At 42.5% G+C, this 14454-nt stretch overlaps 1 protein-coding gene across 6 annotated transcripts in view; it reads left to right on the top strand.

The window, feature by feature from the left end:
* Positions 1-9321: 9321 nt before the first annotated feature.
* Positions 9322-14454, top strand: part of LOC124041171 (reticulon-1-A-like) — a 27212-nt gene continuing 22079 nt past the window's right edge. For 2 of the 6 annotated variants that reach the window (XM_046358430.1, XM_046358428.1), the window contains exons 1-2: positions 9336-10020; positions 13734-13766. In XM_046358430.1, the coding sequence (XP_046214386.1) occupies positions 9543-10020; positions 13734-13766 (511 nt within the window). In that variant the 5' untranslated portion in view covers positions 9336-9542. Of the gene's footprint in view, positions 10021-13733; positions 13767-14454 lie in introns of all 6 variants that reach the window. The other 4 variants (XM_046358426.1, XM_046358427.1, XM_046358429.1 and 1 more) reach the window with 4 other exon arrangements.

Raw genomic sequence — 14454 nt, 5'->3', positions numbered from 1 at the left:
TCCACCCTGAGAGGGGACTGCTTGTGTTCATTGGGGTTGATTAATCATGCTATAAACATCTTTAGGGTGTTGTATGTAGATTCTGTTTGGCAGAATGGATGTTTGGCAGAATCTTTCATTTTTCAAGTTGCTCGCCCACTGCCTTGGTCGGTCAGTATAAAGATGCTCGTCAACACAATCTTTTAGGTTTTTAAGAATGTCTTATTCTTAAGATAAACCAATTAATAATGTAGAAAATTGGATGAGGTAACCTATTCAAAACAATAAAAAAATTCACGCCTTCACTTTCCATCAGCATTCAAATGGAAGTTGTTTTTCTCATCAAGTGATGATTCTGTCTTAACATGCCTCATCACTTCCTCACTCTCCTGCATAAATGAACAAGGAAGTATGTGATCCGTTTGCTACATGATATCCTCCCACTGCCAACAATTGTCAAAGCTGAATGTGCATATGAATTGTGAATCAATTACTTAGGCTGACATCATACATACCATAGATTAGGGGTTCTCAAACTCGGTCCTGGCCTCCCCTGGGGCACGTTTAGTTTTTTCACTAGCACTACAATGGTGGTTCAAATAATCAAAGCTTGATTATGAGTTGGTTATTTGAATAAGCTGTATAGTTCTAGGGCAACTGTAACGATTGTCGTTGGGAGAAGGAGAAGAGGACCAAAGTGCAGCGTGGTATGTATTCATAATACTTGTAATAAAGATGAATACTCAAACAAAAACAACAAACTGACAAACGAACAGTTCTGCAAGGTGCAACAAAAACACTAAACAGAAAACTACCCACACCCATAGTGGGAAAACCGGCTGCCTAAGTATGGTTCTCAATCAGAGACAACGATTACCAGCTGCCTCTGATTGGGAACCGGAGACGCAGAGACAGCCTGGGCCTTGGAGGAGGCACAGGATAGCCCGGGCCATGGAGGCGCACTGGAGGTCTCGAACTAAGGGCCTGCACAACCCGTCCTGGCTGGATGGTGATTTTACCCCGGCATGTGCGGGGCGCAGGCACAGGAAGCACTGGGCTGTGCAGACAGACAGGAGACACAGTGCGCAGAGCCGACGCAGGATATCCTGGCCCGAGGAGACGCACTGGCTGTCTGGAGAGCACGGCTGGCACCAATCGCCCTGGCTGGATCCTCAGCCTAGCCCGGCAGATGCGGGGAGCTGGGATGTAGCGTACCGGGCTAAGAACGCGTACTGGAGACACCGTGCGCTTGACCGCATAACATGGTGCCTGACCAGTACGACACCGCCACGGTAAGCACGGGGAGTTGACTCAGGTCTCCAACCTGACTCTGCCACAATCCCCGTGTGCCCCTAAAAATGTTTTTAGGGGGGCTGCCTCTTGGGCTTCCTTGCCAGCCGTGTTTGTGTCGCCACCTCCATTCTCCGGTACCCCTCCTTTCACTGTTCTAGAGAATCCCAGGCGGGCTCCGGCACTCTCCCTGGGTCAACCAACCACCTCTCGATCTCCTCCCAAGTTGTCTCATACTCCAGATAGCGCTGCTCACCTGTCCAGGAGTCCCTTTCACCACGCTGCTTGGTCCTTTGGTGGTGGGTAGTTCTGTAATGATTGTCTTCCTCTTCTGAGAAGGAATAGGATGGATCGGACCAATGCACAGCGTGGTAAGTGTTCATGTTATATTTATTCAACTGAACACAAAAATAACAAAGGAGAAAACACGACAAAAACGAAACAGTTCTGAAAGGTGCAACAAAAACACTAAACAGAAAATAACAACCCACAAATCATAGTGGGAAAACAGGCTGCCTAAGTATGGTTCTCAATCAGAGACAACGATAAACAGCTGCCTCTGATTGGGAACCATACCAGGCCAAACACAGAAATACAAAAAGTGGGGTGGTGTGGGGTCCACGTCCCGTGCCAGAGCCGCCACCGCGGACAGATACCCACCCAGACCCTCCCCTATGGGTTTAGGTTTTGCGGCCGGAGTCCGCACATTTGGGAGGGGGTACTGTCACGTCCTGACCTTAGTTCCTTTTTTATGTCTCTATTTTAGTTTGGTCAGGGCGTGAGTTGTATGTTTTTGTATTTCTGTGTTTGGTCTGGTATAGTTCCCAATCAGAGGCAGCTGTTTATCTTTGTCTCTGATTGAGAACCATACTTAGGCAGCCTGTTTTCCCACTATGATTTGTGGGTTGTTATTTTCTGTTTAGTGTTTTTGTTGCACCTTTCAGAACTGTTTCGTTTTAGTCGTGTTTTCTCCTTTGTTATTTTTGTGTCCGGTTTAATAAATATAACATGAACACTTACCACGCTGCGCATTGGTCCGATCCATCCTATTCCTCCTCAGAAGAGGAAGACAATCGTTACAGCAACAAACAAAAAAACGTGCACCCAGGGGGCCCAGGACCGAGTCTGGAAAACCCTGCCTTAGATGACGATGTTAATGGTCTTGTCTAATGATTAAAAGTTCATGAAAAGTGCTGCTCACTGGGGGTCATATATGTGGTTATACTGGTAGTTTTACAGATGTATAATAATTGGTCTGTGCTGCGTCTACCTCGTGTTGCCTCAGAAGGTTGTCAGACTGTTTACTGTATCCTATCACAGGTTTCACTTGGCAAGCAGCCTGCTCAATGCAGCAGCCAGTGTTCATGGATTATGGGTATTCTGCAGTTTGGTTGGAGAGACACTGTAGGCCAAAAAATATTGATGAGGTAATTCAAGGCATTTACCACTGACCTTCAGTCCCTTGTTCACACATACACACACACACACATTACAATCGTCAATCACTTCCTCTGTCATGAACATAGCATTCTGTCATATTTGCTGTCTCATGCACTCAGCCTTTATTTCACACTTCTGGAGGAGTCATACCACTGCCCCTCCTTCTTTGTCGATCTCTCTCACAACCACACATAGACACACCTACAGGATAAAGCTTTAGAGTCTCAGTCTCATTGCTGAGAACAGAAATGGAAAACTGTCTAACATCAACTGCAACAGAAAACTTGGTCAAATTCATCACTCTATCAAATAAGAAAATCAACTTGAGTGAAATGTTCTTCAAGCAAAGGCCTCCTATTACTGTGTTTGCTTTTAATCATATAATTGTTCCAAATATTGACAAACGCTAAATAAAATGAAATGTCAAAGAGACACACAGAGCATTCTTACTCATCAGATACCATTGAAGAAGCTATGATAAGTGAACATTCCAGACATTTCTGACCGAATACCAGCGTGTCTGTGTTATCAGAGCTATTGTGAGAGTTGGACAGGTTGAGTTAATTCTGGTTCTTCACCAAGGAGTCCAACAATCGGGTGAATCCAGTTCTCCCTCCTGCAGGGAAGCCATGTGATAAGAAATTGAGCTTCTGTAATTAGGCCTCTTATGTGGGCCACTTCTGTAGACTCATCAATAAAACAACATGTTAGTGTTGCTATACCGCTCCAGCTGGAGCAGAAACAGACCATAACATCATCTGTGCCATGATCCTCTACCAAAACAAACCAAAACAACAGTGAAAGTGAATGCACAGAGCCCGTCTTTAATCTACTCAAACACTAGTGTCATGAGTATATGTACATTATGTATTATATTGAGCTGGTGTCCAATATTCTTTTGTATCAGCTTGTGTTCCTTATATGTTCACATTTGTTCACCCTGAGCTGTTTAAATGCCATATTATTTCCTTTCTCTGTGTTTTATTTCTGTAATCTTCATGGTCAGGCTCCAAGATGGCTATCTCTATATATCAGGGAGGTATGACTAAGCTGTGTGAGTCTGCTGATGACTGATGACTTCACCTCTAAAGCCACTCCAGGCCATAGTTTATAACAATGATGTAAAATACTGTAACAAAGATATTCACAGGAGATGGAGTCATACCGGATGAAGGTCTTTTGCAACCACCAACACATGTCCAACAAGCTGAGTGGTTACCAGGCAACATTACAAAGCAGAACAACTGCCATCCTCCCACTTTTCTATTCACATTCCTTGAGTGCAGCTATGGATTAAACAAACCTTTTACTTGTAAATACATCTCTCATTTTCAATGAAAGTTTGACACCCTAGTCCTGCCTATGCCAGGGTTTGTCGGACAGAAGGAGATGCCACATGCCGGTCCCATTTAAAACAAAGGCTCAAGTCTAGCCATGCCAATGGTGCTGACACCCCACTCTCTCACACCTGTTCTAATGAGGATTACCCCCTTATGCTGCTATGCCAGGGCAATGCCCCTCTTCAGCCTCCATGCCTGCCCTACCATGACTCTGCACATTACCATTCAGGCAAAGGGTCATATCACAGGGCAGGGTCGTATTCAAGGTCATATGAGTAATTGTTTACGTTTGCCCTGCCTTGAGGCATGATTACATATTCCACGTAGATTACAACTGTGTTCCCTTCAAATGAACTGCACACAAACCTCTATAGTACTACTCATTATGCCCATATCTACAGTTGAAGTTGGAAGTTTACATACACTTAAGTTGTAGTCATTAAAACTAGTTTTTCAACCACTCCACAAATGTATTGTTAACAAACTATAGTTTTGGCAAGTCGGTTAGGACATCTACTTTGTGCATGACACAAGTCATTTTTCCAACAATTGTTTACAGACAGATTATTTCACTTATAATTCACTGTATCACAATTCCAGTGGGTGAGAAGTTTACATGCACTAAGTTGGAAAATTCCAGAAAATTATGTCATGGCTTTAGAAGCTTCTGATAGGCTAATTGACCTAATTTGAGTCAATTGAAGGTGTACCTGTGGATGTATTTCAAGCCCTACCTTCAAATTCAGTGCCTCTTTGATTGACATCATTTGAAAATCAAAAGAAATATAACATGAACACTTACCACGCTGTGCAAGCCAAAGAATGCCATCCCAACCGTGAAGCATGGGGGTGGCAGCATCATGTTGTGGAGGTGCTTTGCTGCAGGAGGGACTGGTACAATTCACAAAATAGATGGCATCATGAGGAATAAAAAAGAGGTGGATACATTGAAGCAACATCTCAACACATCTGTCAGGAAGTTAAAGCCTGGTCACAAATGGGTCTTCCAAATGGACAATGACCCTAAGCATACTTCCAAAGTTGTGGCAAAATGGCTTAAGGATACAGTCAAGGTATTAGAGTGGCCATCACAAAGCCCTGACATCAATCCTATAGAAAATGTGTGGGCAGAACTGAAAAAGCATGTGCGAGCAAGGAGGCCTGCAAACCTGACTCGGTTATACCAGCTCTTTCAGGAGGAATGGGCCAGAATTCACCCAACTCATTGTGGGAAGCTTGTGGAAGGCTACTCGTAACTTTTGACCCAAGTGAAACAATTTAAAGGCAATGCTACCAAATACTAATTGAGTGTATGTAAACTTCTGACCCACTGGGAATGTGATGAAAGAAATAAAAGCTGAAATAAATAATTCTCTCTACTATTATTCTGACATTTCAGATTCTTAAAATAAAGTGGCGATCCTAACTGACCTTAGACAGGGAATTTTTACTCTGATTAAATGTCAGGAATTGTGAAAAACTGAGTTTAAATGTATTTGTCTAAGGTGTATGTAAACCTCCGACTTCAACTGTATAATTCACATCGCTTCCTATCTCACTCATCAGCATATCTGGTATTTATGTGTTAGCGGTTATAATGTTACCTTGTTAGCATAGCAGGTATTTATGGTAATGATTATATCGTTACCTCATCAGCATAGTGTCACATCCTACCTCCTACTATTAGCTCGTGTGTGGAATGTCATTAACCTATTAACTTCAGTCTATGAGCGTGGCACACCAAGACAATTCCACCTCTCTTGTTGATGAACCTATGGGTTCACTTGTGCATTAAGCACTCTCCTTTCTTTCAACCAATGGGCATGAATCTGGAGGAGTATTTACTGTATATGTCAACTCAAACCTTTGTGACTCCCACTTGTTGTTTTGTAGCAACGACCTTCCAACTCCCCACCACAACCAGCATAATAACCGCCTGCCCAACATTGGACAGTCTGTCATCAGCATCTGAGGAGCATTCCTCATAGACGAGGACTATTCCATTTTTTATTTTATGTTACCTTTATTTAACTAGGCAAGTCAGTTAAGAACAAATTCTTATTTTCAATGACGGCCTCGGAACAGTGGGTTAACTGCCTGTTCAGGTGCAGAACGACAGATTTGTAACTTGTCAGCTCGGGGATTTGAACTTGAAACATTCCGTTTACTAGCCCAACCCTCTAACCACTAGGCTACCCTGCCGCCCCGCCCATATTTTTTTCTGTCTATTCTGTCATTCAGTTAAGCCTATACTGGATTGAACTGAATTATGGGCCATCCTCCCCTCACCAGCCTCCTGTCGTCTCACCCACTCCAAAGAGAGGTCTCTGTGGCTCAGAATGTGAATTGTCTCTGACGGTCAGTGGCTGATCCTGTGTGACTGAAACTGTCAAGGGCCGCCACACTTGAGATCACTGGCAGACGCAGGCTGGCTTTTTCTGGCTCCCTATCTTCTCCACTTTCAGCACAAGGCCCCATTCCTCAGATAGCAGATTTTTTGGAAGACTCATGTAGTGAACTTACACATACATGCCTGAGCCCTGGCATGGACCTCGATCTGCCAGTTATTCCCTCTCAGCTCCAGACAGGAAAGAGAGTGATGTTTTTCAGCCATTGTGTGCCAAATGACCCATGTAACAGGCCAGCACCACATTACTATTGCAGTGTGCGTTACAAGATGGTAGTTTATGTATGTGTTTTAGCACCTCTAGTTGTTTGATGCATCGGATGGGACCACAGTGTCTCCTGACCCCTCCTGTCTCAGCCTCCAGTATTTATGCTGCAGTAGTTTATATGTCGGGGGCTAGGGTCAGTCTGTTATATCTGGAGTACTTCTCCTGTCTTATCCGGTGTCCTGTGTGAATTTAAGTATGCTCTCTCTAATTCTCTCTTTCTCTCTTTCTTTCTCTCTCTCGGAGGACCTGAGCCGTAGGACCATGCCTCAGGACTACCTGGCATGATGACTCCTTGCTGTCCCCAGTCCACCTGGCCGTGCTGCTGCTCCAGTTTCAAATGTTCTGCCTGCGGCTATGGAATCCTGACCTGTTCACCGGACGTGCTACCTGTCCCAGACCTATTATTTGACCATGCTGGTCATTTATGAACATTTGAACATCTTGGCCATGTTCTGTTATAATCTCCACCCGGCACAGCCAGAAGAGGACTGGCCACCCCTCATAGCCTGGTTCCTCTCTAGATTTCTTCCTAGGTTTCGGCCTTTTTTTGGGGGGGGGTGTCACACAAAGAGATGACTGGAAGCAGCACTGTCAACCTTTTTGAAGCCGAGGACTGTAGTAACTTAACAGGAAGTAATGGGCAGGGTGATTTAAGATATTGTAGCATGGGCTATGTTAAACAGAAGAGGTTTTTACAAGCCTTGTCGTACCAGTTACCGCAAGATACTATTTCAGTCTGACCCTTTTCAAAGCTATCAGGTGTCTCCTCTGTATATTTGTATGTGAATGTACAGTTGGAGTACTCCCCTCCCTCTCATCTCTCTCACACACAGGTACGCAAATACGCACACTTATATCCACCGTTATGAGCTTGCAAAGCTATAGGAAAGGGTTTTCTGCAAAGTCACAGTAGGATTTCAGTCCAGCTTCCACCAAGTGCACAGCTGAAATTCCTAGAAGAGAGGAGCAATCATGGTTATTTGGGAGATGATTGATATCCTAGAGCAAATGCCCCCCTAACATGGCCATGCTATGTTACTCTGAGGGAAAGCAATACAGTACTGGACATGTAATCTAAAATCTAATTTTAGTCAAACAAATAATGTAAAGTGATTTCCTTCTGCTCTCTATCTCTTTCTCTCTCGCTCCAGTGTGTGTTGGGTGCTGTTTATATTTTGTCAGCCAAGGAACTGACCATAACTAGAGCTACTGTATGTCCACACGTTGCAGTAATTCAAGAGCTGGCCAAGAGGGAATTGTCACCCTAATCACATTGCAAATCCATTGTAAGGATTAAACAATTTGACAAAATAGATAGGAATTTCGTAAGAATTTCTTAAGGAGAGTTTCTTTACATTGAATATATTGTGTCTAATGTAGTAGATATATCACATCACATAGACCACATTTAATCCATAACATCTATTTTGTAAGGTAGGAATCTGTATCACCTTGAGATGCTTTTTCATGCATGTTCTTGTATAGCTTCCCACGCTTCGACACACCTTAGAAAATGAACCTGAGCATGCCAAAATGGAGACTGCATGCCAGAATGAACCTGTGCATGCCAAAATGGAGACTGCATGCCAGAATGAACCTGTGCATGCCAAAATGGAGACCGCAGAGCACAAAATAAAAAAATTGCAGAACCAGCCCTTTTAATTGAACGGTTTAATTGAGCTTGAGAAATGCATTCTACAAATTAAATATTATTATTATTAATTAGGATATCATTATATACAAAGCACAGAGCACCCACATAATAATCCACAAACAATGCACAGTTAAAAATGCTTATTACCTAAGGCATGTGTCTCAAAGTTTTCGAGTGTTTTGAGGTGTTGATTTGATTGGTGTATGTGTAGGAAGAGCTGCTGTCCAGTCAAGGATTAAAGAGTAAATTAAAGTGATGTAACAGTGCTCCATAAAAATTTTACTTTGTCTCATGCAACTGTAATGTTAGGTCATCCAATGACTCTCTGACATTCCAACGTGTGTTCCTGAAACTATGGTTCTGGCTGGAGATGCTGTTCCTGAAACGATGGTTCTGACTAGAGGGAGTATGGGACACACTCTTTTCACGCCACTTTGATACAAAGTGATTTTCGTAGCAGGTTAGGTGAGCATTTTCCCGAACCCTAACTCTTTTCATAACCTTAACCTCAGTCTCCTAACCTGCTGTGTACATTTTTTACCTGCTACGAACTAGTCACATCGATATCGAAGTGGCATGAAAATCATGTTTCCAGAGGGGTGAGTACAGCTACATCCAGAAGTTACTTTCTCGTAGCAGGTTAGGATAATTTAAGCAGCAAGTTATGATAATTAACGTGGCAGGTTATGAGACATAGGTTAAGGTAAGAAAAATGGTTAGGGTTAATTAAAAATTCTCTGTCACTTCCGGTCGTAGCTGTACTCCCTCTAGTCACAACCCTGAACTATTTTGGCCAACAGTGCAAGGTTTGAGAAAGGGGTGTTAACAAATTCAGCAATTCCCCCATCTACTGGGCGGGAACAGTTTACTTTTACAAACACTTTATTGGTCACAGGTGGCATCGCTCAGGGTTATTCGGTAGTTATTGGTCACTCAAATCTTGTTTCTCTGTTTCAACATTCTGGTAGGACGCATGAGAGCGGATTGTTCCGTGGCAGTGGTCGTGGCGCATTTCTGTTACTGTGGTTTATTCGGCTCTTGAAGGGAGTCAACGAGCGTATTTTATTGTTAGAGGTATTTGGGATTTTTTTTGAGTGTAGTTAGTTATTTTGGGAACTTGTCCTTCAAAAGTATTAACTTTTTACGCAGATAACCGGCAATTAGATGGAAGACAGTGAACAAATAGTATCGTCCACAACTCCGTCCGAAGACGAAATGAGAAGCTACAGACAATTCGGGAATCATTATGGCAACGAGGCCACAGCTAAAGTTGGCAAAGATGATATTGTAGACTTAGTTGGTGGAGCACAGGATGCTATTGAGAGGCACATGGCTTCTTACCCCGATGATTTAAACGAATTTACGGAGGAAGCAAAGGAACAAGCAAAGGAGGTGATTTCAGATGTAACTCCATCAGATGAAGAACAGGAGGAAGAGGTGACTGACACATTTTCAGAAGCTGAACCAGTGATTCTCAATCCTTTGGATGCAGACTATTTGCCAGAACTCATAAGGCCAGATCCCCCAAAAGCAGCTCAAGAAAAAGAACCAGCCCCAGTAGTAGAATCCGCTCCAGTAGCAGAAGTGCTCCCCGAAGCGGCTCCAGAGAAAGAAGCGATTGCGGCTACTCCAGCACCATCCCGTGAGTAGTCACTTATTTTAAACGTTTTAGACAATCTGGTTTCGTAATCAGTCTCTTGGTAATGCATTATTAAAATAGACGTTTGTGGGGCAACGTTGGCTAACTACCGTTAGCGTAGCTATGTGGGATTGCTGCGACAACCATTTTTTATAAAGCAAATGTGTGGACGTCTCGAGACAACAAATCCCTGGCATTGACATTGGGGTAGTTCGAAACGCCAAACATGCAGGTAGAGTTGGCTAGGTAGCTAACGTTTCTGAAGTAAATGTTTTATGGATGGCCAATCACGCGAGGTAGCTAGCTTTGTGACGGTGCGGCCCACCTGTGACAATCAGCAAGAAGCTAGCTAGCTAATATAACGTTAATTAACTGGTAGAATTGAGGTACCAATTTCAACAACACCCTTAAGAAGGTGATACAACAGTGTGGTTATTTTAGATAGCATGCAATGTTAGCTAACAAGAAGATAACACATTGGGTCATAGATTAATTCTGAGACTGTCATGCTCCGACCTGGTTTGTGTGTTTGCGCTAGCCTACCTAGCTAGCACGCGCTGTTTTGACTCAGCCAAGATGGCTTGTATTAGTCGTAACAAAGGAAGCATCTAAAATCGACCACTCCCGTTTTAGTTTCTCCCCAAATATCCAAGTTACTTTCATGAACGGTAACTAACGTTGGCTATCTAATGGAAGCAAGCTAGCGAACGTTATTTTTCTGATAACATTTTCATCGCACGATGTTTTGGTTTTTCACACAAATCTTCCATCTGACCCTTCTTGTTAATGTTATTAACTCGCAACCAATTCGGCTGAAAAATTGTAATAGTTGGGAGCAGTATTTGTAACTTGCTTGGCTAGCTGACGAACCACTTTCCCAAACATGTTAGGGAAGACAGCCAGGGCGGGGTTGGGAGACCATTATATTAGCTTCAAAGACCTGGTTGAGTGACTGTCCATTTAATTGGTTTAGGCCCTACTATTGTCTTCGAACTGGCGAATTCTCATTTTGGGAGGACAGTCATGCTTTATATAGTCTACTTTGGTTTCCTGCAATAATTTGTGTAGACTTAAACAGGAGGGATGCTAAAAACGTTCAGGAAATGGGCCTACTGGCTCCGACATGCCTGGTGGGTTTGCACCCACTGTTTTGCTGTGTATCGTAGTCTCCATATCCTACAAAGGGCAAGTAGAGATAAGGGAATAACCCCCTACCCCACCTCTGAATGCTTCACTCTTTACCACAACAGCAGCTGTGTTTGTCAGCTACCAGGGCACTGATTAATTTGCCTACTTTTATATATTGGCACACTGTGTTAGGTGTAGCCAACTGCCTCAACTCCACAACGATTTCATCCAGAGTATATTGTGGAGACTAGAGTTTTTGAAATTGTCCTTCAACTCACTATGCCGTTAATACTTCATACACGTATAGTCTTAAACCCTTCCAGTATATCTGTTTGTCCTCTAGAGTGCCTTTCTATGTTTGCTTTATTCCATACTTTTTATTTAAACGTTAATCAAATACAACCAACTGTTTCCTTGTTGCATTTTAATTGGCTATGCGCACTGTTGCCATCTTAGAGCAGCAGAAATTAGTCTGGTTTTATTTTATTAACAAACAATGGCACGCAACAACAAGGGACCAACATAGGTACACGGTAAGTATTTACATTGAAGTATCGACTGCAATGCTCAAGTCTTCGCACAACTCTGGATAAAATCATTGTGGAGTTGAGGTATCTTGGCTAGGTTAGGTGCTGTAGTTGCTATGGTATCAGCTTAATTAGACCTCTGTTTCTTGACAAAAGGCGTGTTCTTCTGTATGTTATAGTAGGGAGTGCGTTTTGACAGCAAACATTCATTGGGTGTTTCTTAATATACATACTACTATACTCCCCACACTCACGCTTTGACCACACTGACCGCATCACTGCGTGAAGTAGTATGTGACATCTGGATATGTATGCAACAAAAGTTCAACATTCACTTTCTGCAACCATTTCTGTCAAGCCGTTTACGCATACAGGTTGACACATACGTTCGGTTGGATAAATCCAATGTATGCACCACATCTAACGCACTGCCTCTGCAACGCAATGCTGCAAGTCAAACGCAGCGTTTCATTGGAAATTAAATGTAATTCTGGTGTACCAAAATGCAATGGCGCTGTCAGTGTGTTTGACTCGTCATGCTCCAAGTGCCTTCTCTGAGGACCTTATGAGGACAAGTGTATAGAAGGCATAGAACATAACATTTGAGAAGCACTCACATTCTCCCTACTTTATTAACTCGCACATGCTGCACCTTCCCATTCACTGAACCTTCTTGCAGGTAGGACAATGGCAATAGAGACAAGATATATACAAAGCAAATGTTTAACTTCATAATTATCAGCTAGCTATATGTGAATCATAATAATCTAGCTAGCCAGCTAGTTAAACAGCCAAAAATGTCCTTAAGCCTATGTTACCCAAGGTAGATGCCATTTCTTCGTGGCTAGCAGGCAACATGAGTTTTGAAGTCTGAGTTTTATTCTCTCGCTTCAGCTCAAATAATGGCCAACATCGAGTTCGAGAAATTGTGTCCCTTTTAAGTGGCTGCGTGACATTTCTCACCATACTTTTAGTTGAAGCCTGCAACAAGTGGAGTACGCATCCGAGAAGTGCCCTCCGTGCTCCGTTTCGCCTACTTTGATTTGAACTCATGCTTCAGCCCTCCCGTGCTACAGATTGCATGTGCGATGCACACAGTAGTATGCGTATTGAGAAATACCCATTGTGTTCTTTGGTGAAGATAGCAGCAGGTAGAAGATTACCCCACTGCATCTCATGTCGATGCCATGCAAGAGTTTTCCTCCCCATTTAAAATCGGACGCCAGCAACAGGAAGGTCCCCTTCTCATGTCGCATACTGGCTTGACTAGAGTTAACATGACTTCCATTGCAGTTGCCATACATGTAGCCAGCACATCCAACCTCTGATTGCTACACAGATTATCCGCCTGTGCAGAAAAGCATGAGATTGGACATCGGTATTTCTTGAGTTTTCCCCTTTCGTTAATACTATCAATATTTCGATCTACTGTGGGAAATGTGGTCGAATAAACGCCATATTATCCACATTCAGTGTAATACTCCGAAACAAAACAATGACAGACGGTGCAAGAGATTTTCTTGTAGGACGAGCGCATTGCATTGACAGGCACTGCTCAGGTCTGCTGTACTCTACACCGACCGGTGCGCCATAACCAATCAGAGTTGCAGTAGGCTTATATTCAAATGGTCATTGCCATATTTGGATCTGTGCCATTCACTTTGAACTGGACTGTGTTTAGGCTATGTATAAGCAGTCCTGGAGTAGATGTGATGTAAAGTGGTTTCTTGCGTCAAACACATTTTCAGTCACCACCTAGTGGATAAACGGGTTAATGTCAAGCCCTGCGTGTGTTTAAATTTGTTTTAAAAAACTATATGGAATGTAGGAAGTTGCAGATTTTTCACAACCTTCATGTTTGCGCTCACCCGACCTGTTAGAGGGAACATTGGTCATAATGAGGCAAGTGTTGGCCAACTTTTAGGGTTCCACAATACACTATTCAAGCACAGTCATTGCCATAAAGGCCTATAGCTTATGCAGAACAGGTGGACAGAAAATTCAAGCATCTTTGATTTCATTATAGCTAATAATGTATAATGTCTATTGGTTAAATTTTAGGTGTACTTCAACGTTGGAACATAGACAAGAGAGGTAACCGGCCTGGAACTGGTCTCATCTGAATAATCCACAGATTGGAATAATCAATGTAAAATATACATTTTGCAATATGAAAATATTGCCGGCTTTTGAGTAAATGCTTGATCTCTTTTTTTAACGATTTCTTCAGAAGCATTGTTGATTGCAACTCATGAGTTTAAATCGTTCCTTTCATAATCATTGAATCAACTAAGTATGATTTTTGTTTTTGACCTTCTGTAATATTCCAAGACGTCTTAATCGGCAGGCTATTGAGAATATTGAAATTGTGGTGATCTGGATGAAATTTAGCTCATTGCATTCAAATGACTCAAATTACAAGATTTATGCATTTAAACATTTCACATTTTGATTAAATGGTCTTGATTTGAATATGTGCTCTTTCTATGTTTTTGCCAACTCTCACCTAATGTTCTGCTAAGGTGTGTCAGTCAAGGATATTAGGCAAATGTCTTAATTGGGCCTAATATCTGAAATCAAGGATTGAAAGAAGGAATACAGTTTAATAATACTCTAGACAAGAGCCTGAACCACTTTTTTTGCTACTTCATTTAGCACTGCAATAAGATTATTGACATTAAGATTTTGTGTAATATTTCATGTAGTTTGTCCATTGGCTAGATGGCACAGGCAGTTCCCCCTTTTTTTTTATAGGAAATTATTGAAAATTGTTTCTGTTGGG

The sequence above is a fragment of the Oncorhynchus gorbuscha genome, linkage group LG08, assembly GCF_021184085.1.
Source record: "Oncorhynchus gorbuscha isolate QuinsamMale2020 ecotype Even-year linkage group LG08, OgorEven_v1.0, whole genome shotgun sequence".
Taxonomy (NCBI): domain Eukaryota; kingdom Metazoa; phylum Chordata; class Actinopteri; order Salmoniformes; family Salmonidae; genus Oncorhynchus; species Oncorhynchus gorbuscha.
The sequence above is the reverse complement of the archived record's forward strand: the minus strand, read 5'-3'. Positions and strand labels throughout refer to the sequence as shown.